The sequence below is a fragment of the Egretta garzetta genome, unplaced genomic scaffold (genome assembly GCF_000687185.1).
Source record: "Egretta garzetta isolate BGI_Z169 unplaced genomic scaffold, ASM68718v1 scaffold55, whole genome shotgun sequence".
Classification (NCBI taxonomy): domain Eukaryota; kingdom Metazoa; phylum Chordata; class Aves; order Pelecaniformes; family Ardeidae; genus Egretta; species Egretta garzetta.
The window spans coordinates 3,287,351-3,314,143 of NW_009259863.1; the positions used below are offsets into that span (position 1 = coordinate 3,287,351).

Consider the following 26,793-nt stretch of genomic DNA (forward strand, 5'->3'; position numbering starts at 1 on the left):
GATGTTCAAAGAATGTTATGAAGGATGTCTACAACATCAGAAGAGACATGAGAAAAGCAAATAGACAACAATTGTTCATCTTCTAATAGAACTTTTATGCATCAAATGAAAAAAGGAGACGAATTCAAACAGAGCAGAGGTAGATAATTCAGTGTACTTCAGACATAGGCAGTAGAACAGTTCCACACAATGGAGATGTTCAAAGTTGACATGGGTTTAGAAAGGGACCAGGCAGGTTCATGGAGAAAAACTATCTATTAAGGACTGTGAAACCCATCTGATTCAAGACGTCCTTTGCTGCAGGTCACGAGAAGATGAACGTCACTTCATGTTGCATTATAACTACGCTGTTTTGTGAGATGACACTTCTGTCCATTGTCAGAGATAGGGTAATGGTACACATGCACATTGATCTGACCTGGTGTAACTGTTGTTAGGATCCTATCTTCTATAATTGCGCCAGGTATAGCACTCCTGTATGTTTCTGCCTGCAAGTCACTGTAATTTGCTGGTTGGCCTGCTTTAAAATCTTGAGACAATACTGAATTGCTTTTGGATGCTGTTGGTCCTAGATGCACCTAGCAAGCAGAGTAGACCAGCAAGTCCAGAACTCTGCCTGACCATATTTTGCCAACAGTGGAAACAATTTTCTAATTCTGAATACTCTGAAATACTCTTACAAATAACATGTGAAGCAACACTGCCTCTTTTTCATAGACAGTATCTATAGTATCACAAAATGCCCTACAGAATCAAGTCCCTAGTGTGCTTTGGTTCGTCCTCTTGGGTCTCACCCTCCAGTATTTCTTTGTACACGAACACTTACAATTATCCTGAGAAGACATTAAGCAAAGCTAAGAGTTGCTAAACGGCTTGATAATGATACATGTTCCCCACCTGAGATGATTCCCTTGATAGCATGCAACCCACCCCCCCTGCAGTCCTTTTTGTTCCTGGTTTTCAAGGACTATTCTAGGCCAGACCAAAAAGTCTCTGCATATTTCACCGTGCTGCTCAGCCCCCCTTAGTGTCAACTCCAAGGACTTATTCATAGCTCTGTGGGCACAATACTGGGATTTGTACTGACTCCAGGGGAGTGGGGTTTCTGTATTTGCCATCACAGAACCCAGGCAAGAAGTCTGCTGTGGTCTGTGGGCCAGCAGGAACAGAGTCAAAAATGAAGTATGAAAGCCTTTAAGGATATGCAGGATTTCTGCTTCTGTTTCTTGATTAAATGTGTTGCAGCATGTTTGTCACACAAATTCTCACCTGCTAGTGAACTCACTCTGACAAATGTTTGTTGTTACCAAAATGCGGAAGAATTGCAGGAAGTTAATGTCCCTTGCAAAGTCCAGATTTTCCGGTCTTTGGGTCACATCATTCATCCTTGAATAGCACACCACACTCAAACTCCTCCAGAGTGACTGTATTGCAGTTCCTGCCACGGTAGCTTCCAGGCCCATTTGGAATTTGTCAGTTACTCCACAGGGTGGGTTCACCCCGGCCAGCAGGTAAGCACCCCCCACTCACTCACTCACTCACTCCCCTCCAGCAGGATGGGAGGCAATTGGAAGGGTAAAAGCAAGAAAATTGGTGGGTTGAGATAAAGACAGTTTAATAAACGAAGAAAAACAAAGAAAAAGAACCCAATTATGCAAAACCAATCATTTACCCCCAGTAGACCAATGCCCAGCCAGTCTCCAAGCAGTAGCTACTTTGGAAAGACAACCTCCCAGTTTTCATTGCCAAGCCCGATCTCATATGGTGTGGGATAACCCTCTGGCCAATTCAGGTCGGCTGTCCTGACTGTGTCCCCTCCTGACTTCCTGCCCACTCCCAGCCTACTCGGAGTGAGAAACAGAGAAAACCTTGATGCTGTGCAAGCACCATTCAGCAATAGCTAAAATACTGCTGTGTTAAAACTGCTTTGGTCACAAATCCAAAACAGAGCACCATACAGGCTGTTATGAAGGAAATTAACTCTTTCTCAACCAGTCCCAGTAGATCTAGCTAGAATATATGTTGAGAATCTGATTCTCTGATCTGTTGCAACAGTAGTGAACTATGAAATATCTGGTAGATTACACTTCAGTAGCAGGTGAATGTATAAAATCATAAATAATGTCCACATCCACCTGACTTATGTCTTGTTTAGGTTTTAGAGGGAAAACGTCCTCACTGCTTGTCCCTTTAGCAGCAATTGTTTGGTGGGAGTGAGAGACTATGAATAAATGAAGTACAAACTTTGACCGAAATCAAATGCACGGGGGACCTAGCTAGTCTCTAGCAAATGCTAGTTTCCGACAAAAACCTCATGTGTTTCAAACCCTGCATAAAATTAAACTCAGAATAAAATTAAACAAATGTTTTTTCTAATATCTGTCACAAGGCAGGCCATCTTGTCAGTCTGAAACGTTTGCAGTATTAGGAAGTGTCATGGTGATAATAACGGGATAATAATAGTAAAAGTTAGCTTTAAAAATACCAGCATTTTTAATTGAAAGCATTTTCTGGGGAAAAATATCTTCTATTTTGCTGCTGAATATGATGGAATGTATTAACTAGGCTTTTCACTTTTCACCCTTTTTCTTTTTGCCACTCATAATATTTCAAAATTCTTAATTTTGGAAGCATTTCCAGAGTAACAAAAGAAAAAAATTAGCATCTGTCTCTACTACCCTGTACTGTTTCAGGTGAGGAGGTGTAGTCTGCTGTCAGTGTGTCTTGGCCACAGGACAGGTCTTGGAAGCAAAAAGTTTCCATTTCAAGACTGCTAAGAGGGAGTATGGCTTTGTCTGCCTGGAGGAAGAACGGGACCTGAGTTTCTCCCATGAGTTAATAAGACATGTCAGAAATGAGTCAGATAGATGACCAGTTCTTTTTCATATCTCAGAAAAGAAAGAGCGTATGATATTGCCTCATCAGCCACAACACTCTTGCTGGGAGATCACTAGTTTTCATTCATGGGTCAGAGCACAGCTGTGAGTCCTGCAAGCCACTGTGAACACTGCGCTAATTTCTTCTGGGACAGTGGGAAGGAATTTTTTTTTTCTTGTCATCAGATTGGCTGCAATGAAGTGCGTTTTGGGGCTTTCTCACAGGGTCTCTGGCGTGCATTTGGAAAAACTCTGCTGTTGCAATATGACAGGTGGTAGGAGCGTGCTGCAGGTTGTGCTCTTCAGAGGGCTGCATTCCCTGGCAGGCAGGAGAGCACAGTGACTGCAGAGCAATGCATTCGTTGAAATTATGATGAATGGAGGATGAGGCTTTTTAATAGCTTGGGTAGTAAGAGGACGATGCCTTTTCTCCAGGATACTTAACCTTCATAAAATAGGACATAATACTATTTCAGGCACTGCCTGAAACTGTTTAAGAATGAGAGAGAGCACATTATTGGCGGTCCCCTGGCAAGTGGTGACGTATGAGGAAGGAGTGATTAATGAATGGTTTGTGATCCTGTATGATTTATGCTGGTGATTCTTAGATGATTTCATAGTTCTAGTGCTCCTTGCATCTTATTGTATCACATCAGCAACACAGCTTAGCTATGTATACAAAAGGATATTTGATAAATAACAGAGTGCTAAAGGGGGTCCACAAAAGCTATGTTTTTCTTGTCTTCCCTAAAATTTGAGATTTATGGAGTCCTGTGTAAAAGAGATTAGCTTGCATGTTTGGGGCATAACTGCACCACTTTAGAGATAAAAGTGACCCTTAGATAAAATGGACAAATATACCAATATCTTAGTTACAGTTGCATAATTATAGACTTTTTAAAAGCCATGTCAACCACTTTTTATGTGTCCTCTACTTATAACTTTTACTTGCACAGCTTCAAATATTCTTTGTTTACTAATTTACTCCATAATATCTTTTTTTTTTCTATTTTTAGCATTTATTACAGATACTGTCACTGTACATGAGTTAGTCTTTAATGGTAATTAATGCCATATACAAGTATTGTGCTCTATAGGGTTGCTTTTAGCAATAAAAAATTAACCTTCCTTAAAACACCAGAAGCTGCGTGGTATTCTCTCTGCACAAGTGCCATAGCTACCACCTGTGGAGTTGAACAATTACAGCAGTGGAAAAGCTTACCACAGAAACACCCTAGCAATGAATCACTCCATTCTTCCAGTACTGCCATTCCCAGCCTAGCATAAATCCAATTTCTGAAACACAGAAAACACATAAGTGATACCTTGGCATAAACACTGTTTTAGATTATACTAGAATACGTAGAATTACATTACACACATAAAATACATTTAAGGGTAGCCATCCGAGTTACCGAAATTTATTTTGTGCACTGCAAAATCTTGGAGGGCTCGAGCCAGCTTCTTACAACTGCAACACAAACTGCTCTTACTCTGCTTTCTTTACTGTCACGATGCAGATTCAATTCCAGTGACGATATTCCATGTTCAGTTGCATTAGCGGAAACCTGTCAGAGGTCCCCTTCCCACAAATACCACTGTGACACAAATTTTATTGCTGTTTGACAAATCAAAATATTATTAGCGTATTTTAAAACAGTTCAGTTACTCATCTCTTTGACACCTTTAAAAAGAAATGGTAGTTTATGTACAAAGGTAAAGTGAGATTTTTAAAGGAATTTACTCATCATATAATAGAAGATACAAATTAACTCTGTTGATTTTACTTTTTAAATAGTTCAGTTAAAAATGGTTAATAAATCTTTATAATCAACTGTTTTATATCAGTTGCAGTAAAAGATCTGTCAAAGCCCTTATCTCATCGATGATACAATATAAAACTGACCTAATGATTTGTCACTGATTGTGATATTCCATGTTTACATAGATCACATATAAAATATTCTAAGTGAATAATAACAAAGTCAGGATTTCACAAATAAAATTAAAAAACTTAAAATGAAAGCAAATGGAAAACTATACCTGCTTTTGACAACAATGTATCATTTACTACTTTTCTACCCCTGGATGAATGTCAATTATAGCACAGAGGTTATATATGGCAGAAAATACAATTCAATCATAGCTGTGCATCATTAGGACTTCCCGCCTTCTTGCACCCCTTTCTTCAATATCCAACACAAAACCCAATTTGATTACCAACTCTGCATATAAATCCAATGGTTTTTTTTATTTTGATTTTGGAGGCATTTTGTATCACACCCTGATTTGTCACACAACAGCATATTTTTGAGTATGAACTTTTCAGGATTACATGACCTTGAGTAAGCCAGAACTTTTTTTTTTTCCTTTTTTGCATTGAGGAGAAGCACGTGCATCAGAGAATTCAGCTGGTTTGCCAGCTTCTGTAGTTGCTAAGTGGTTTCATGGAGATCTTTGTCTGCATTAAAGCATCTGCCACTGTGCTGAAGATTATGATCCTCATGAAACCAATCATCTGGTTCAGACACAAACTGAACATTCACACCATGGTCTGACTCTTCAACACATGAAAAGCTATTGTGTTGGAAATACAGTCACAGGTAGGAGTTTCAAGAGAAACATATTCTTTGATGTGAAACTATCTAGTTGTGGGGGGACCTCAACTCCAGGGAACTGCCTTCCAGTCCTGAGTCTCTTAAAAAAGCTTTACAAAGCACATCAGAAAATGGAGTCAGTTAAAAAAGAAATTGCTCTCCTTTGACTAACAGTTGTATAATTCATTTGGCTAGCACAGATGACATTTGTGTTTTTAATTTTTACACCTGTAAATTAAAAATGCTACAAAACCTCAGATTCTATCAAGTTCTCATGATTCTAGGGTAATTTCTGGTACAGGTATCTAATAACTTTTGGAGTCCAGGCCCTGTTCTAGGTAGGTCTTTAAGTACCGAAGCCTCTCAGAAGCTTTCTGGGAGCATTTTTCACCTCCTCTTCAGGAGTGAAGAACTTTGCAGCCAACAATGCAAGAGTGAAAGAGTCTGTTGCTCTGGACTAGGAATAATGACTAGGGGACCTGCCCCTACCTTTGATCAGACATATAACAGAAATTGAGAGAACTGCGGTTGTAGTTGGTACTCCAGGTTTATTTTTTCTTTTTGTCAGTAAATTCCTAATATTAAAGCATAAGCAGTCCAGAGTAGGCAAAGGGATTCCAGTTTGCCTTCTTCCACCTGAGCACCCCAAAATTAAATTTCTGATTCTAAATATGCCTATTTGTGTTACAGTGTTTGTAAAGCCATGACCTTTCAAGAACACCACTGATTTCTGTAGAGCTGTCCTGATTTGCCCAGCCGAACCTAGGAAGCCTGGGAAAAGTCCAAGCACCTACCCTCATTACCAAATCACTGTGTACCCACAAGCAGGATGTTTAACTTTCTTCCCCAAGCTATTAAGTGAGCTGTTGGAATAGTCAACCGTGCTTACTAGCTCAAACGTGCAATTCACTTACAGGAGTATTGATACCAAAGGAAGAAAATCCTGCTTTAATATTGTAGCCGATACAGATTTGGTAACTGTTATAAGTTGACTGGAGGAAGTAAACAGGAAGCAGCCGATACAGATTTGGTAACTGTTTGTTATAAGTTGACTGGAGGAAGTAAACAGGAAGGGTTAAAATATGTTATTTCCTTTGGTTGCATTAGTCCTCTACCTTATTTTTTCCTTGCCTTTTTGTTTTTTAAGGCACTTGCATTTCCATTATGTGGTAACTTTAAAACAAACATGTGACCACAAGGCATCACATTTCATTCTGTGCTTGTTTCTATGGATACACAGAGGGCATGCCTATAAAGTGAAATAAAGAGGTAATGGTTGTAGAAAAAGTATAACTAAAATAGTTTTCATGACAACAGAATGAGTGGTAATATCAATACGTGCTAGTATATGGAATAAACTCCCTGCTTTCCTTGAAGGATTAGCAGTCAGGATGGAACATCCCACCATGTTTTCACTGCAGGTAGTAACAGGGCTAAGCAGATTAAAGCGAAGTTTAATATGTCTAATTCTACTTCCATGATCTCATTCTGCTGTGTAGACATAGCCTCAAAACTTTATGGCGAAAATACTGGTAGACCTTTCAAATCACCTTCGTTGCTACTGAATCAGTGGGGTAGAAGTCTTTCTGTCAGAAGAGTACAGCACATGTTAGAGACTGAAGCACCATTCATTCCTCCCAGCAGCAAACAGCTGTATCTGTAAAATATTCAGACATTAGAATGAGACAGTGTAATATCAGCTTGTTATTAGCAATCCTTCCAGTACTTTCATTTTTCATGGATAGACATCATACTGATGCACACTGGAAAATAAAAAATGTTCAGAAGATGTGAAGAAGCTCATTTGCATTCAAAGGTTAATATTGTCACAGACACCATCTGCTAAACCTTAGTCATAGACACCCTATATCCAAAAAACAGTGTAAAATTGTATGTCTGCTTTTTCCACAGAACTACTCTAAACACCACTATGATTAAATGTAAATGATTACATATGTATTCCCAGTCTGAATTTAGACTACTTTAGTCATTCATTTGTAAATTCCAGTGTCTTATTTAAAAGAACAACTTATTTCCATTCCCCTGAAGTCTGCAAGATAAGGTAGCCTGTAGAGCCAGACTGACAGAATAACTTCCTATTATTCTTCTGCATAAATGTAAAGAAATGGATCAGCCTTATGGTATCAAGGAAGAGGAACTGACTCGTTTCTCTGAAAAAAGTCTGGAAGCAAATAACCGTACTGATAATGATGCCATGATGCAATGGTTTTCCTCTAACATAAATTCTGTAATTTACTGTCATTTACCTTTTGCTGCAAATAGGTCAGACTAGCTGGCTTATCTGGCCTCTTGAATGAAAGCTAGAGAGTGACTAATCTCATAGCATTTTAAGTTAGGTCTGTTTGAGAAAATGGTACACAAACGGCCTTTTGTACCAATTATAAAGGTTGGCTGCAAAACAGACTTTCGCTGTTGCATTTTGCATTAGTTTAGCCTGGTGTGTCACCCAGCTATGCTAATTCTCAACAGCAGAACAACTCTAACAGTTACAGTTCTTGCACGTTTGAAAAATGCCAACACTCAGTTTTATAGCATTTGATTTCACAGTTTTTAGGGCACCTTATATCCTTCATAAGTCATAGCCATCATCCAGGAATGTGTGAAATGTAGAGCTGAGGCAGCAATCAAAGTAAAAGGTCAGCCTACAAGACAGAACAACTCAAGCTATTGATAAAGACTATATTGTAAAAAAATTGAAAGCACACAGTGATTGCTAACTTTTGACTTCAGTCAGTGTTGTCAGTAGTTCTAGTACTCAGCACTTTGCTTGCCCTTCTCATGTTCAAATTGTTGTGCAAGATTAAGCAGTTAGTTTTTGAAAAAGGTTTGTGCAGTCCCTATATGTTATCTTTAATTTGTACTAGGAGAAAACTGGTAGACAGGTCAAGATTTGGTCCTTCAAACACGCTTATGTTCCTAACTGCTTTCTGTTTTCAGTTTTTGTGACCTACCTTTGATGTCATTTAAAGAAATTGCTGCGTCTGAATTAATTGTAGATATTCAGATAGAGCCATGGGCAAAGGGAATCTATGAAGTTTTACTTAACTTCCTACAGTTCAGTTAATAACAGAAATCCTGTGCTGCAGGGATTTCTTACTCCATCTGAGAGCTAGTGGCACCCCAGAGAAAGGATGCACAAGAAGACAGCACTGTGGCTTTCTTCACCTCTTTTTTTCCTGACAGTAGAGGAAGATATCTGGCCTACAATGGGGAAGCAAGTGAATCTCAAAGAGATGGAAGAAAGAGACAGGCAGTGGATAGACACTCTTAAGAAGCCTTAAGAGACATTTTGTTTTGGAAGTCAAAAAAATGGTATTTTGTTGTTGTGGGAAGTCTTTGTACTACATTCCACATGAGAGTGCAATGCCTGATGGAAGCCAATTTTACTGTTCTTGTTCTAAGAACCTGCTCCATTGTGGGTTGATCCTTTCCACAGGGTGCAGTTCTTCAGGAACAGACAGCTCCAGCATGAGTCCTCCACAGGGTCACAAGCCCCAGCAAACCTGCTCCAGCATGGGCTTCTCTCTCCATGGGCTCACGGGTCTTGCCAGGAGCCTGCTCCAGCACGGGCTTCCCACGAGGTCACAGCCTCCTTTGGGCATCCAGCTGCTCCAGTGTGGGGTCCTCCATGGGCTGCAGGTGGAGATCTGCTTCTCCGTGGGCCTCCATGGGTTGTGGGGGGGCTGCCTGCCCCATCATGGTCTTCACCATGGGCTGCAGGGGAATCTCTGCTCCGGCACCTGGAGCACATCATACCCCTCCGTCTGCACTGACCTTGGTGTCTGCAGGGCTGTTTTTTCTCATATCCTCTCACTTCTCTCTCTCTGGCTACTGTTCTGCAGCAGGTTTTTTTCCTTCTTAAATATGTTATCCAAGAGGCGCTGCTGCCATCACTGATGGGCTCGGCCTTGGTCAGTGGCAGGTCCGTCTATCGGACAAGGAGGAAGCTTCTGGCATCTTCTCACAGAAGCCTCCTGTAGCCTCCCCGCTACCAAAGCCTTGCCACACAAACCCAGTACAGAACCACAAATATCTAGGGTGCTTAGATTATTTTTTTTTTCTGGATTTCAGCACCACACATTCTATGCTTACAGTGTAATTAGATATACCTCCAGTGATGAAATACCACTGCTGGGCTGATGTAAGAATTAGCTCTAGACCTATCTCCCAGTATATGTGAGGTGATTCCTGAAAATCAGTGTTCTTCAAACATGATCTACCAATTCATTTACATCATGTGACTGATGGTGTTCTAGTCTGAGGGCTGTACAAAGCTCTTTGGGAACTTTCCAGAGTCTTATTTCAATTCTCTAGGAGTTACCTATATTGGAGTTAAAGCACTTGTCAGTCAAAGAAACCACAGATTGAAAAGGCACAGAGGTGTGAATTACCTTCTGAGGCAGAGAAATTACCTTGGTCATTGGTAAGGAAACACATTATCTAGTTTGTGCCAACCAGAGAATTTTGACTAATCTACCACCTTTTGTAAGCACTAAATTTGTAGAAAATATGTTAAGTGCAACTGCTTGTGTCATTCATCTATCACCTCACACTTCATAATAGGTTTAGATTCAGGTGTTAATAGAAATGAGCTCAGCCCACAACATTCCTAGGATTTGATGCTTGAGAAGCTACAGTCTTCTATGTTGTATATATAGTAATTAATGACATCTGACCAGGAGCTTGAAAAAATATTTTCTATAGGCAAATGACTTTTAGTTACATCTCAAGTTATACTCTTTCAAAGAATGTGTAAAAGTCCAGGCAGTGTCCTGCACTGCCATCTTTACTGATTAGGTCAGTGGTGCATTTTTAATATATTAATTACACCATGACACCATACAAGAAAAGCATATTTTTTTAATGAAGATTAGTTTATGTTATTATTTTATCATATTTGCTGTAATGCATAGGCAGAAGGAACAAGGGGCTACATTTCACTAGCCACTGTGCAAACACAGAGAATATCTGTCCATGGATGCTTACTGCTTGGAGACATGATTTATAAGAAGGAGCTGTATCATCTTAAAGAATCAGAAAAAACAGCAAGCTCCCAAGGGGCATGGGTAGACAACAAATACAATTTAAAAAATTAGAAACTACGTGCAAGCTTTGAATAGGCAAAGTGGAGAGATGTGACTTTCTCATTAATATTAAAATACTGTAAAAGTATGGGTCACGCATAGTCATCCCCTTCCATGGAAAAGCATTATTGTAATACCTGCTCTGTCACGATTAAAGTTTTTTGTGGCTCTGTTAGCTGTCCAGAGAAAAAGTAGAGAGCATTCCTGTGCACCCAGCTTTGTGTTTTTATTAAGAAAAGAACAAGCAAGGTACAAATTTTCTTTTGGCGATCACTGAGAAAAACAGGGTGCAGATAAAATGCAGAAAGATGGATTCTCTAATAAAGGTTCAGTTCAGATTCTCCTCCATGAAGTTCATTCATTCAGAATTTATCTCTTTTGGCGTTTGTAGGGTTGTTAGAGAAGGGAGTATCCAAAGTGAATGGTAAAGATGACGTCAGTTCAAAGCAGCTATGGTTTACCTTGTCTCATTATGATGTTGTCAGGTTTTCATAGAGCATTCTGTAATTGCTAGTTTTACACACTGCTTGGGGTGCATTTCATTTTACATGTTTTACAAACATTAAGGCTTATATGTAAATACTACACTGTGTTACATGCATGTGGTAAAACAATCTCCATTTTGTTGAGATATTGTTCCGGTTTAAGCTGGGATAGAGTTAATTTTTTTTATCTAGTAGCTGGCATAGTCCTGTGGTTTGGTTTTCGGATGACAATAATGTTGAGAACTCACCAATGTTTCAGTTGTGGCTAAGCAGTGCTTACACCAGTCAAGGACTTTTCAGCTCCCCCTGCTCTGCCAGGTGCATAAGAAGCTGGGAGGGGGCACAGCCAGGACAGCTGACCCCACCTGGCCAAAGGGCTATACCATACCATATAATGTCATGCTCAGTATAGAAACTTGGGGGGAGTTGGCCCGGAGGGGAACTGCTGCTCAGGAACAAGCTGGGCTTCGGTCAGTGGGTGGTGAGCAATTGCGTTATTATTTTCCCTTCCTTTTCTGTGCCATTATGCTGTCTTTATCTCAACCTATGAATTTTACTTTTTTTTTTTTCCTTTTTTCCGATTCTCTCCCCTATCTCACTGCGGGCGGGGGGGAGTGAGTGAACAGCTGTGTGGTGCTCAGCTGCCTGCCAGGTTAAACCACAACAGCTAGAAACAGAAAGTTCAGAGACTGATTTGAAACTAGAAGGACCTGAGATGGTACCTAGGATAGAGAAGGCGGCTGTGGATTTGAATTAACAGGAGTTATTGGAAGTAATTCTGTGAACAGGGCAAATCACTGTGGGAAGGTGATGATGTCCTGCAAGTTCAAAGCCTAACTTACCCTTTTACGTGAGTTCTTAAGAGATTCATGGCTTCTAGCCTTTTACATAGATTGGGTTTACAAGCAAGTACTGATGATCAACTCCTTATTAAGATTAAGAATGTTTTTAAAATAGAAAGGGTAATGGGTGCTAAATAGACACAAAGGAAATGCTAAGCCACTGATTATTAGAGTTGCAAATCAGTAGAAGTAGTGACAATGCAATGAAGAAGTGGTTATGGAAACTTCCTTCTGTAAGTTGAGTTCAGAATGGAATGGGAAGGGTTTGCATCTATGAAAGTTTGAAATAATTGATATGTAAATAAAAAAAATATTTTAAAAGTTATTAGGAAGAAATTGAGAAAGAGAGGAAAGTATAACACCTTTACACTTTTTTTCTCTTTCCACAGTAGACAGTTCTGGATTTAGATTATAGTCATTATAGTTGAAAATTATTACATTGTGAATTTAAAGTAAATGCTGTTATTTTACAAACTCTTCAAGATTTTTTTCTTCGATTTTGTTGTTATCCATCTCTTCATGATCAGTGTAGCAAACTGCAGTTGCTCTGTGAGGAGACTGAAATCTTGGATATTACTAAGTTACATAGTTGTGCAACATATAAATTCACCTAACGTTGAAGTAACGAATGTTTTTGTGCTAAAAGATTGTTTTAAAATTCTAACAGAAACGAGCAATAGTATACATTGCACGTTTAATGGAAACAGTGCAACGAGCGATGTGCTGCACACCAGTGTTCAGTGTTGCCACTTTGGATGTGGTGCTCACGAGTCCTGCTGCAAATAGTAGATATATTGAAGCAAAGGCTCTTTAGGGCTCTAGGGACTGCTGGGAGCAATTGGAAACTTTATGTCACAAGGAATTATGAGCTATTTTCAACGGACAAACAGAAGTTAGGCAGCATGTGATTTCAAGTGAGAGGTAGAGATCTGGCTTCTACCTTATGCTGTTGAAAATGTTTATGTGCTTCCCTGGCTGTGTTTCACATAGTGCTAATTTGTTATTATCAAAATCATAGCCTTTCAACTTTTTAAAAAGAAATTTTGTTTCATTTTTACAAATACATTTTAGCAGATAGATGATAACATCTATTTACCATTTTTCCCATGCAACATAAAGAAAGAGAAAATTTAGATTTAACTGAAAGGACTAAGGAGATTGGGGAAAGGAGTAGTGTCAGAGCTAATTACAGCCCTTATGAAGGATGCAGCCTGACAGACCATTATTTCTCTTTAGACATGGCCAGGGAATGGGTCGCTACCCACATACATTGTTCTCACCAACGATTGCTTGATGTACTCTTTCCTGAGGGATCTTTAACCATCCACCATGAAGTGTTATGTGTCCAGAAGTGCTTGATGCCACAATTGTGTATCCTTTTGTGTGACAGGAATGGTCATAATTGTCACATTACAGGACAGGACTTTTATGCATCATATGCACCATTTTTAATGGACGTGTATCCTTCATGTGGTGGGGAATCACCTGTATATTCACTATCTGAGCTGAAAATGAAAGTTAAAGAGGGCTTATAAAAGACTCCAGAAGAGGCTTCATGATCCTGAAAAGTGAGATAGTACTGTGTTAGATATTTGCATTAGTACTTGAAATAAATTTTAACAATCCTAAATTCCTGAAGATCGTGACATCTTTGAAGGTCTGAAAATAGGTACTCTGCCAATAGAAGTAGATATTCTGCCAATAAGCAAGAGCTCTTCCTCCTTCATCATTTCCATAAACCAAATTCTGGTCTTCCCAAGTTATGATTACCTCAAACACAACTCCAGTAAACTTTGTAAAGTTCAGGTATTATTTCAGGAGTGGATTCCTGTTCAAGGAAACTCATATATGTATGTTTAATGATAAGATTGAGCAGATGCTCGTTATTGTCTGACTGGGATGGATTAAGTATCTGTTTAATTAAATTTCTTAGTTGGGTCCTATAAATTAATTTTCTGTTTGAACTGAACCATTTTGTATGCAGTGGTCTCTCTCTTGTATGTTGGCAGCCGGCAAGCGAGGTGATGGAACCTTTTTGTCATTCCTATTCTCCTTTTTGAAGTGGAATCAGAACCTTCCTTCTCTAATTCTTTTAACCTGGATCAAAGAATTTGGAAGTGTCTTTTAAATGTGAGCTCCTATTTAGTCCGTGCTAGAATCAGTATAACTCTGAGTATAAGCCTGCCTCAAAGAAAATTTAAAGCAAAAGCTTTTTTCCATGAGTGCGCCCAACCAATCTGAAAATATTTTCCCTAGGACTTTTCAAAACCAATTTAGTTCACAAGTGATTTAGACTCGGTTTAAGGAGAGCCTGTCAGTGGTTGTTTATATAAAGAGACGCAGTTTAGAAAGTGCTTTCAGTGAAAGGAAAGGAAATTTAAAGTGAATCACCAGAGCTTGCAGAATAATAATTCCTGATAGGGGAAAAAAGGATTCAAAACAGTAAAGCTAACAAAAGCACTCAGATCTAGAGAAGATACCGTAATTGAGGAAACCTGGGTGAGAGTACTAAAGCAGCAGGAAAGCTGAATTGATTTGGGGGAGCTGTATAATATAAGGAAAGATTGGCAGATATATTATATACTAGAAAAATGCCTGCTGTGCACAAGGAAGAAATGCCTCCTTTATACATTGTCCTTTGATATTTTTAAGATTATTGATGAGATAAGGTTATCCTTCTGGCTGCAATGAGTTTCTGTAGATTGGCTATTACACAAAGCTTTCAAAGGAAGATCCTAATCACCTTTACGTTATCCTGGTATTTTCTAGAAAGAGATTTAACAAATCTTCGCATGAAGTGTAATTCAACTTAAAGTTTAAACTGATAAAATATGATGCTCCTTTCAGTTTCCAGCAATTTAAAACAAAATGGCACTAGGAAAAAATAATTGTAGCATCTTTAAAATAAACTGAATTACATCTGCACTTTATTAACTGAAGAAGCTTTGGAAGCTGTTCCCTCCAACTTCCATAGCTTTGTCCCAGATAATACAGTGAGAGCACTAAAAGAACTTGTGTCATTAAATATTGAAGTTTTTGTCATTCTCAGCTTAGCACTGTCATGATTAAAGGGTGTTGAGTGTGCTTCCTTTCAGGGAAGCCCTGTCACATGCGACTACACAAATGGCACGGACAGTGCTTTCAGGAGGAACTGCAGACCATAGTGCTCCCACTTTAGAGATGGAAAAAGCACAGGCATATAGAAAATCATACTCTGCTTTGGAGAACCTCAGCACTGTATCACTAGAGTACAAATGATGTCTATGACACATTGTACAGAGGGACTATAATATTTTCTTTTAAAAACAGAAGTAGTTTAAAAGTCAAAAACTATGCTTAATTACAGCTGTGACTGTATTATCAATTTGCCACAATCCAGTCTCCTCTACACTGTGCAATATTTAAAAAAAATAAGTTATCAAAACCTGTGTTGGCATCCCAAAGGTGTCAATCATATACAAAACTTTGATTTCATTCTGTCAGGTCACTGATGTAGTACTGCCTCAAGGAAAATAATTTCTATCACTGAATTACCAATATCATGTCATACCATGCAAATGCTTCTTGATGATTTTCTTTCTAATGTAATGTCTACACCAAAGATCAAAGGAATATTTTAACATGGGAAATGGTAATGAAAAGTGTGCCCATTTCAGAGGAGGATTGTAAGAATGCCAGAGAACAATTCATCTTCCCTACACTTTTTTCATCATATACCATAAGGCTGGTGACGTGAGGTGATGGTGCTCTAGGAGTATTGTTCTTGTCTCTTCCACTCCCTCTCTACACTATTTCTGTCTCTTCTCCCACTTTCTCTCATTGTTTCTGACGTTCTTGCGTCAAGGATTCTGGATGGTTAGGTTTTTTCTCTGTCTACTTCTGGAGTTCATCCATACTCCAGTTCAAAATCTGGAGCCTTTTTTGATATATAATATACACCATGGCTGCCTGATTTTCTTTTGATGGCTTATAAATCTGCATCCATATTAGCAGATAATGTAGTTCAATGGGATTAGATTTACAGGGCAAATCAATTAGTGCTGAGGACCCAACAACTCCGTTATTCATATTTCAGGGAGCTTTAACTCACCCTAGACCTGGTCTGGCCCCATGGGCTGAATGCCCATTAGTAGCTGGAGCACCTGAGGTGTGAGACAATCTTCTGGTGCAGGTTCATCTGAAATAAATTGAGTTTGTGTACTCTTGAGGCTAATCCACGGTGTGAACAAGGCATTTCAACTGGGGACAACAAGGAGTTTTGCTTCAAAACCATGCTCTGGATCTGAACTCAAAAACTAATATAGACATACAGCACATTTCAGCAAAATACTCCAAATATGTTTCTAATTTTGCAGCCTCAAAATTCTGATATTTTCCTTGTTTCTTTCATGCATTATTCACTTTCTTCAGCTCATGTATGTAATTATCCAATGACTTTTTCTTGGAGCTACTCACAGGTGTACAGTGTTGGCAAAAGATACTACCATTCTGATTTGCTGCTTGCACTTATAAAGGATTGCAGGATATCATGAAATTGTAAAATCCACTTGGGAGAAGAGAAGTCACTGGTCATTCAAGCATTTATGTGTTTCTTGCAGCAGAGATTAATTCAGCAGAACACAGGAGGCCTTGTCCTCTTCTTAACCAAGTACAGTGACAGACTACCTTGAGAGAGAATAATAAGTCATTTGGGAATTTGCATTTCAGTATACTAATTCTCATGAATTGGCTGTGATATATTTTCTGTGGTTAGAGGTTGTATTATCAAGTTTTGTATTATTTTGTAGAACTTCTAAAAAACTGTTTTCTTTGCCTCATTGAGAATCACTCTTCTTTGTTATTAGGATGTTATGGCATCAATAGTGAAATGCTAGAACATTGTTCATTTTGATAACAACAAACTCCTCACAATTTATTATGAGACCTGTTGTTTTTAATCTCCTCCACAATAGCAAAAGTAAGGCTATAAAAAGAAATGGCCGATGTTGACATATATAGCTCAACAGAAGAATGTATGAAAATTGGTTTTTTAAAGGTGAAGACTAAAGTCTCTGTATTTTGGCAGTCAGCAGCGATGATCTGTCTTCTCTTCTATAAACAAACAGAAACACATCTGATTGATAACTAGTTTTAGAGAACATCACCATCAGTTGTAGATTTCCAGGAAGAATTCAGTTTATTGTTGTTTTTCTAATTAGCTGAACTGTGTAATGCTGATATTAAAACTGTTGAAAGCAGGCTTGTCTATGCTGCACAAAACCAAAGCAATCCAGTTGTCTCATTTACATTCCTCTCCTGGTGTCTGCAGCAGATCTATAAATAGAGTAGGCTACACACAGAAATTTATTATTGCAGCTGATAGCAATTTTCTTTGCAAAGGTGTCTGGAGGCATTATTCATGAGATTCATTCTGGTAGACTCTCCAGCTGAGATCCTCACTCCCCAGAACTGCGGGTGGTCAGTTTAGAAACACACTAATCAACCGCTATGCACAAAGACTGTCACAAGACATACTTATGTCCCTGTTTTAAAAAATACCAGAGTTCTCTCAGCTTCGGTTTATTTTCTCTAACCTGATTGCATGGATATTCTAAGCAGTGAACAGATTTTTTAGAAATCACATGTATTTGACAATTTAACACTGAACATCCTAATGATTATGCTGTTGTCTGGAAAAACACAGTGGCTGTGGTTTGATACTGCTCACATCATGTCTTCTGCATTCCTACCCATGGGCACACGTGACCTTATCAAGTATAAAACAGACATGTTTCTGTTCAATACCAAGGATGTGTAGTAATCACACAAACCGATCTATCTGGCTGTCATCTAATTTCAGTCACAAAATGAGGGGAAAATCAAATAAGACCTTTAATGAAATTATATTTATAAGAAGTGATAGATGGGAATGTCTTACACTCCTGCTTTTCCTACCTGATTTTTTTTCCTACCATATCTGCCATTGTGCTATCTTTGTATACTGAAAAAAAGATAATTCATACAAACAGAATATGCACATTTCTAAACGTTTGTTTCTATCACCCCTCAAGACTGATTACAACTTACTTTTTTCCTTGTCTATTCTAATATTCTTTCTTATGGCTGAGAATATAAGATGTATGAAAGCAGAGATATTACCTGTTTGTTCTGGTTCAATTTCAATATAATCACTACTGTAAGTATTCATTTTTCAGTTTTTCTTTACATCTTCCTGTGTTGTCACAAGCTATATGTAATGCCTGAATGTACGAATGATGTTTTCATTTGCAAAGTTAACTAGTAACTTTACATTTTTTGTTTTCACTTCCTTTCATTTTTTTCAGACATAATAGAAGAACTGTTTTACTGTAGCAGTTATTTCAACTATTTCATGAAAGGAGAAGCACAAATAACTAGTGAGACATTAGAAAAGTCACATATCTTACCATGAAAGGAAAGACAAATCAAAATATAAAATTAAACCCAAAAGAACCTGTCAACTCAAGTCACCCATAAAACGTTCTGGCATCTCTAATGCCAGATAGATACACAAGCAAAAAAAAAAAAAGTTAAGAGAGTGAAAACAAAGAAATATATTACACCCATAAGTCAAATGTCACTGATTTTCTGTGAATGTAAAACCCATCCTGGTTTTTTAAGTGTGTTTTGGTACTCATACATTTTTTTTGTTTTTAATTTAAATTTGTCAGTGATGCAGAAAATTGGTTTTGTGAATGTCCTAAACTCTACTCTGGAAAACTCTGCCAGTTCATGACTTGTGATGAAAATCCATGTGGAAATGGTGCTACGTGTTTTCCAAAGTCCAGGCAAGATGCTGTTTGTCTTTGTCCATACGGAAGATCTGGCATCCTCTGCAGTGATGGTAAGAACGATATTCTTCCTTCATTGGTCGTAGTTCCTATTGTTCATAGAAGCTGTGGTAAGAAACAAGTCAAATGCTTTGAAGGCAAAACACTGGAAGTGACCACCTCCCCATCTACAAACACACCCCAAAATCCAGTCACAAGCAAAGAATGTCTGAGCTGAGCACCCTCCCCATGTGTTGTTTCATGAAATGTCAGCCAGAGCAAGGGAGACAAAGGGATCAAAGAAGCTGAGAGTAGACAAGCTAGGAAGTACCAGGTAGCTTCTGATGTTTTAGTAATTTGCCTGGATAAAAGCTGGGAGAGAGATTTGACTGAGAGATCCTTTGCAGAAATTAATTTCTCCTGTAGTTTGATTTTTCCTCTACTTAGGGAAGCATTACTTTGTACATTTTGTAAATAAGAACAGTGTATAAACAATACTTCCTGGATTGTAAAAATACCAGCAGGTGCTAAAATTTGATTCATTTCTCAGGTCAAAAAGAGGCACAAATTAAAATTCACCAAGGGCTTTGCTATGAAACAGGAGACAGGATGAAGGGAAATTAATAAAGCTAAGTAAATAGGTCATTTTGACTAATATTATCAAATTAAGGACTTTAATTCCTCGAGCATTGATTATAATGATTGTTCTAGGTCAGAAATTCCTCTGTGTGAACATCCAAGATATTCTTTTCCCCTAACACTCCATGTAGCAAGAAGTAATGATTGAAAAATCTGCGTATAGAAAATAATCACCGTTTCTGAGATGATTCAGCAGTGCATATGAAGTGCCTTTTAAAATAAATATTAATGAATGTTCAGATCAGATCAAAGTCTACATTGTCTTTTTCTTCATATCATATACATCTTTACCTCTTACTTGAAATATTAATTTCCAAAATTTTCAGTTGGTGAACATTTATGTTTTATCCATGTTTTAATCTAACACTGATAGTTGATAGCCAATAGCAAATATATAGGCAAGTGTATGAAACATGTATGATACTTCCTTGGAAACCTTTCTTAACTTGCAGTAGCACAAGACATTGGGGCTTCATGTGCTGGGGCTGGTGTCTGGGTTAGACCTTGACAGATTTCTTTTCTTCCATGCATTTCTCTAATTGGTCTTTGAGTCCATGTAAACTTGATATACAACATCCTGTGGCAAAGAGCTCCAGAGCTTAAGTACATAGCTTGTGCAGAAGTAATTCCATTTGTTTGCTGAACTGCGCCAATTGTTAATGACATTAATGCCTCAAGCTTTTGTGTTAGAACAGATGTTTCAGAGTTGTTCCCTGTTTTATGAATGTTTCCCTGTTCAGCTTCTCCATGTCTCTCCTGATTTCATATATATGCTTATTATAACCATCCTAAAATTATTTCTGAATAGTACAAGTTGATTCATTCATTTTTGGGACATTAGCCGTGATGCATCCAGGCTGCCTTTCTTTGTTCCTTCTCAGTTCCACTGCGTCCTCTTTAAAATGAGGGTCCAGAGCTGACTGTAATATTCAAGGTGTGATAATGCCACTGCTTTTTACAGTGGCGTTTGACATTTTTCTGTTTTACTCTGTCCTTTTTTTTTCTTAACCATTTCTTCCAATCTATTTCCTTTTATGAGTACACTGACGTGTTCATGAAACTGCTTATTAAAACTCCTAACACCTCTTTCTCTGAATGCTGATGGCAAGTTCAGAGCCCACCATTCTGTATCTAAGGCTAGGACTGCTTCTATAATCTACCTCAATTTACATCTGTCAACACTGAGTATCATCTAACACTTTTTCCCTGTAGTCATTCAAATGAGGCTTTTCCTCAACTAACAAACTTTGTAGTTAGCTGTCTCTAAATTGAGAGTCTGAGTAAAAATTGAGAGCCTAAATTGAGAGACAGTACACAAATTCATTAGTTTGATTAGACTACAAAGCTGAAAGCTTTGAAAGCACAGAAAGAATGACATTTTATTGAGTAGAAAGGGAAAACCCTGTCTGGGTCATCACTGTAAGCAAGCAAAACAGGGAAGAACACAGCTTCATCGGACAGAGTATAAATCTAGGGTCAGTAAGTCCACAATACAAAAAATTATCAAAATATGAAAAAGTATTTTATTGAACTGTGTCGTAAGAATTTAGAAGGAATCGAAATAAACTGATCACAGACAGAAGTCTTGTTAAGCTGGACTTTGCACTGAAACTTAAAATGAGCTGCAAAAGGCCTTTTTTATCACATATACTAAAACTGAACAAAGAGGGGGAAACCAGCCGCAATGCTGTGAAGGCTGGGTGCAGCCTTAGGGATAGCCCTAGCAGCATCAAAGCCATACATCTGGTGAGGTATTTGAAGATAATGATATATTGCCTAATTACAATGGTAGAACTATGTAAATTATATTAGAAACAGAATTTAATTGTTTGCTATAACAAAATGAGCAGCCCAGATAATAAATTTATTAGAAAGAAATGGTCCATAACATTTAAAATCTAGGTGCCTGTATTTTTAACGAATCATCTCCCATTTAACATATACAATATTATTGTCTCTACTATTAAGATTAGCAACCAAGTGTATGCTACTTTTTGTCTGAAACACTGAAGAAAAGCTTGTTTCTTCTAAATGCTTATCGTCAAATAATAGTTGGTCTTCATCGACAAGAAATGTGCAAGATGTTACAGAGATTATTTGATAAAAGGAATATAGCAAATGTACTGAATAGAACTGCAGATTTCATGCCAGCATTGCTGCTTCTAACAATAGAAATTATTTACAAAAGACAAAGTAAGGATAAATAAAGATGTGGACAGAGCCAAAAATGAGCCCACTGCTACAGGTCTTGCCCATATCAGAGCTCCAGTTGCCATCTGTTAATAGTTGGAAGACACACAAAGAACAAAGTCAATCCTTATAAATAAGTAAGAAAGGATTATTAAAAAACTGTTGTCACTATTATATGGAAGAAAAAATTTGGCGTGACAAGTTAAAATACATACTTTTATGGAGAATGCACAACATTCTAAAAGTGAGAAAACTATAGGGCTACCGTAAGTGTGACAAAACAGGCAAAAATTTAAGGACAGATAATAACTTCTATTAGACAAACCTATATAAATATAGAAAACCAGACAAGCTCCTGGGACTAAAAAGGACTTTTCTTCTGTTTCTGAAGCAGATGAAGCACACTGCAGTCTAAGCAGGCTGGGAACAATTGCTCTGAATTTATCTTAGTTATGTTATGCTTGTTTCAGACATCAAGAAAAGCTTCCTAAAAGCATGTCCATTTTTCCAAATATATAGTAAAATGCATTATCTCTCACTATGCATCTTTCCTTGCTTTTACTGCAAGATGTCCATGTTATTATGACTGCAAGTTGACCATTATATATTGAGATCTCTCTCAAGAAGCTACATAGCTAAGGCATAATGGGCCAACAGGGACAGGGGATGATAATATGTTAAAAGAGGGGACAGCCTGTGCTGATCAGGCCAAGGACGCAGCCAGACAAGCTTACTGACCAGCCAACTATTTACAGGTGACTGTCCCTTTTTGTCCCTGTATCCCTCTATTTTTCCACACTTGTTCCTCCCCAAATCACCTAATTCCCTCCTTCTCCCCACCTTTTGATTCCTTCCTTAAACTTCCATAAGTCCTGTGCTATTCCAAAATGCTCTTCACCTGCATTCTGTAATGTGTCCCATAACCCGTGGCGGTTACACCCTTCTGTCCAAAAGGTGCTCCAGTGTTGACTCATCATGGTGGGTGTCACACCTCGAGACTAGGGCTGAGGGCCTCCTGGGACAGCCTTGGCTGGGGCCCAGACAGGGTGTCCCTTCCTCTGAATCCTTAATTTGGGTTCCCACCTGCCTCTGGGCTCTGTGCTCCTCTGGGATTATGGAGATGGACCTGTGGTGGGCTGATGGCTCCTGGGATAGGGCTGGGAGTAGCTGGGGCAGGGTATTAGTTGAGTTCCCCCACCTGCCATTGGGTCTCTGTGCTTCTTTGTGGGTGTGCAGGCGAGCATTTATCACATAGCCAAACACTGTTGATTTGAGGAGTTAAATGCCACCATGACTTTCAACTCAGGGGGGTGGAGGTGCCTGAAACAAGAATAGACTTTAGTCACTTTTTAAAATAGAAAACAGGAAATATTTAGCAATGCACATCATCAGTATGCAACAGTTGAGGACAGAGACTATGTCTACACGGGCAGCTTGACTCTATCTTCCAAGTGACTGTTTTTTTAAGCTCTACATAAAGGGATCTGTATCATTTAAACTGAGTCTAGTTATTGAGCTCTGGCTTTTCAGCAGTTTTTGTGTGGAAGCAGCTAATATTCAAGCCCTAGTCTGATAAATTTCCATTCACATTTAATTTAGTTAAAAGTTGCTTGCATTGTGTTTCTTGCAGATTGTAAATCTCCTCCAGTATTTAGGATCAGACTGGTGAATGAAAGTGTTTACAAATAGGACCATTTCAGACCAAATGAATACACATTCTCCAACAGTGCTATGAACATTTTTTCTGTAAAATGCTTTTTGAAATACTTCCTATATATTTGATTTTTCTACTTTTAAAAGTTGGTCAGGAAGACTTATCAACAACTCATTATGGAAGCAACTGAGGATTGGGTTAGCACTAGAACTGCCTGTCATCTGGAGACATTTGTCATTTCATAGAATCTAAGACTTAAATGAAAATCTGTGGTGCGTGCTCAATCCAGAGAGAAACCCTGAGCTCATACAGTTAGAGAGATGTCCATATCACCATACTTCAATTCTTTTAAAATTAAGGAAAATTCTAATTATAATGATTCGAATATAAATGTGGCCAAATCATTGCTGTTAACATGAAATAAAAGTCAAATACTTTTAATGGGCCTAAACTATTAAAAATACTATTGTATCTCACCAGAATAAGCAGTTTAGGACACCGTTCTTGTACCTCAAAAAAAAAAAAAAAAAGTTCAATTGCTACCATCTCTGTAATCAGCCTTCAGTTCTTTTTTTTCTGTTTTTTTAGCACTTTCATCTAAGTACAGACTGGGGGTATTCCCTGGTTGGTACAGGAAACTGATATAGCCTGTAAAAATAAGGCCAGTATGTTTGAAATATCTGAGTGTAAGGAATTTTGATGGAGTTGTGATGGCTTCCTAAATGTGAGTGAAGCAGAAATGGTTCATTCACCAGGAATGGAAATGAACACCTGGACTTTTAAACTCTTCATGTTGTTGTTAATTATATGCCACACAAGAAACTGGGCCCTTCTGGGAAGCTATTGGTCATGATGTGAAGCGTTTTGTTAAGCCAGGAATCAAGAGCAAGCACTTTCTAAGCACAAAGGTAAATTTAAAAGGAGAAAGATTTCAAAGGAATGTGCATTGCTAAAATGAGTAATTGTGTCAATTGCAGTGCTTTAGACCAAACTTCAGTGTTTCAGTTTCAGTATGTTTCACATATGTACATATGTGACAACATAAAAAGGAGTCCTAACTATGACATTTTATTTAATAAACACACACCAAAAAGGGCCATCCACAGCATGCTTTCACAGCAATCTGTAAGTATGTTCCTTGAAACATTTCTGAGCAACATTTATGGTAATGCTTCACAGTCCAAAGGATTCCAGCAGGTTTTCTCTAGGATCTATTCCCCCATGTATAAAATTCATTTCAAAGCGCTGAAGTGGGAATACTCACTTGCTCCAAGCTCTGTGAATATCAGCCTGCAAGCGAATTGCTTCTGTGCAGCTATGTTTGGCACACAATGTCACCTTCAGAGCTGTTTGGGTCTGCAGACTAAATTGTGCAGTTCGGTGACAGCAGATGCCCAGAGGGAATTTCCTCAGATAAAAAAAAAAATGCATCACTGGGTTTCTGGTCAGAGATATTTTGGGGAATGCTGATCATGGTTGCTCTTCTTCCTGTTCAAGAGAATTTATTTTCTGGGTCATTTGCTTTTAGCTGGGCCTTAATTTCCCTCTCCCCTCCAGTGTGAGGAATCTCATAAAAATTGTACAAAACATACCTAGGCACTCTCACACACTATTAATGTCACTGCTGTATTATCAGTTTTTCAGATTCATATTCTCATCCCTGAGCAGTGAAATCACTTCTACTATTTCAAATCTCAACTTCCAATCAGAAGTACAAGTTACTAGTCCATATAATTACAGAAAGAAGGTAAGCTAATAGGGTCATGGGCTCCATGACTACTGATACCACAAGACAAATAAAAGGAATACCTAAGTATTTACTGGGGGCGTGGAGGCATACACCTGAATTACCCACTGTGCAGATCACTAACTCCTCATACAATAGTCTTCCAGACATCAAGAGTCTTCTACTACCGCCTTGAACTCCCAGCTGGCATTGGACCACCCTGCAGCTCCAGCACCCTTTACCTTTTCCTCCTTGCACTTCCCAGAGTTTCTGGTGAGGAAAGCAGGTTGCCTATTTATCCTGAGTTTCAGCTGGGACAGAATAATTTTCTTCCTAGTAGCTGGCATAGTGCTGTGGTTTGGATTTACGATGAGAAGAATGCTGGTAACACACTGATGGTTTAGTTGTGGCTAAGCAGTGCTTACACCAGTCAAGGACTTTTCAGCTCCCCCTGCTCTGCCAGGTGCATAAGAAGCTGGGAGGGGGCACAGCCAGGACAGCTGACCCCACCTGGCCAAAGGGCTATTCCAGACCATATGATGTCATGCTCAGTATAGAAACTGGGGGGAGTTGGCCCAGAGGGAAACTGCTGCTCGGGAACAGGCTGGGCATCGGTCAGTGGGTGGTGAGCAATTGCATTGTGCATTACTTGTTTTGTATATTCTCTTATCATTAATCTCAGTCTTAGTAGTCTTAGTATTTTCCTCTGTCTTTAAATTAAGTTAAATTAAATTATATTAAATTGTCTTTATCTCAACCCACGGTTTTACTTTTTTCCTGATTCTGTCCCCAATCCCACTGGGGAAGGCGGGAGTAAGCAAACAACTCCGTGGTGTTCAGCTGCCTGCCAGGTTAAACCACAACACTGTTAAAGAAAACAGCTTTAATGCAGAACTAGCAAACCATGTAAACTAAATACACAGGAGCAGGCAATTCCACTGTGTCATAAGTCAAGCAAGCAAGGCAGAAGACCAGCTTGGCTGAACAGGGAACATGTTGTGGAGCTCAAGAGGAAAAAGAACCACAGAATCACAGAATGGCAAGGGTTGGAAGGGACCTTGGGAGATCATCCAGTCCAAACCCCCTGCTAAAGCAGGTTCTCCTAGAGCATGTTACACAGGACTTCGTCCAGGCAGGCTTTGAATATCTCCAAAGAAGGAGACTCTACAACCCCCCTGGGCAGCCCGTTCTGGTGCTCTGTCACCCTCAAAGTAAAGTTCTTCGTCATATTCAACTGAAACCTCTTATGTTTCAGTTTGTACCCATTGCCCCTTGTCCTGTCGCTGAGCACCACTGCAAAGAGTCTGGCTCCGTCCTCATGACATCCACCCTTAAGATATTTGTATGTGTTGATGAGGTCCCCCATAAAGAAACTTTATGTAATCTCTGGAAGAGAGGTCAGGTTTCACAGGAAGAGTACAGAGATGTGGTTCATTTATGCAGGGAGAAGACACAAAAGGACAAAGCTCAATTAAAGTTGAAACTGGCCAGTGTTGTTTCAGATAACAAGAAGGGCTTTTTTAAGTGTGTTAATAGTAAGAGGAGGTCAAAAGAAAACATTGAACAATAGTTGTTGAAGATGGTCATCTGATTAAAAAAAAAAGAAAAAGTGAAGGTATTCAATGCTTTTTTGCCTCAGTCTTTAATAATACTGATAGACCTTGGGCTACCTGGTCCCCTGAGTTGGAGGACCATGAGTGTGGGAACAGTGACTTTCCATTTGTGGACACTGAAATTGTAAGGGACCAGCTGTATCAGCTGAAAGTTCACAAAACCATAGGACCTGATGGTATTCATCCCAGAGTTCCGAAGGAGTTGGTGGATGTTATGGCAGGGCCCCCTCGCAGTCATCTGCTAAAGGTCTTGGGAGTCTGGGGATGTCCCTGATGAC

The 26,793-nt window shown here is 38.8% G+C and overlaps 1 protein-coding gene across 1 annotated transcript in view; it reads left to right on the top strand.

Annotated features, from left to right (window-relative positions):
• The window catches only part of EYS (eyes shut homolog), a 904,272-nt gene that overhangs the window by 825,162 nt on the left and 52,317 nt on the right, over positions 1–26,793 (top strand). The window contains exon 40 of the mRNA XM_035895612.1: positions 18,595–18,767. Within this exon, the coding sequence (XP_035751505.1) occupies positions 18,595–18,767 (173 nt within the window). The remainder of the gene's footprint in view (positions 1–18,594; positions 18,768–26,793) is intronic.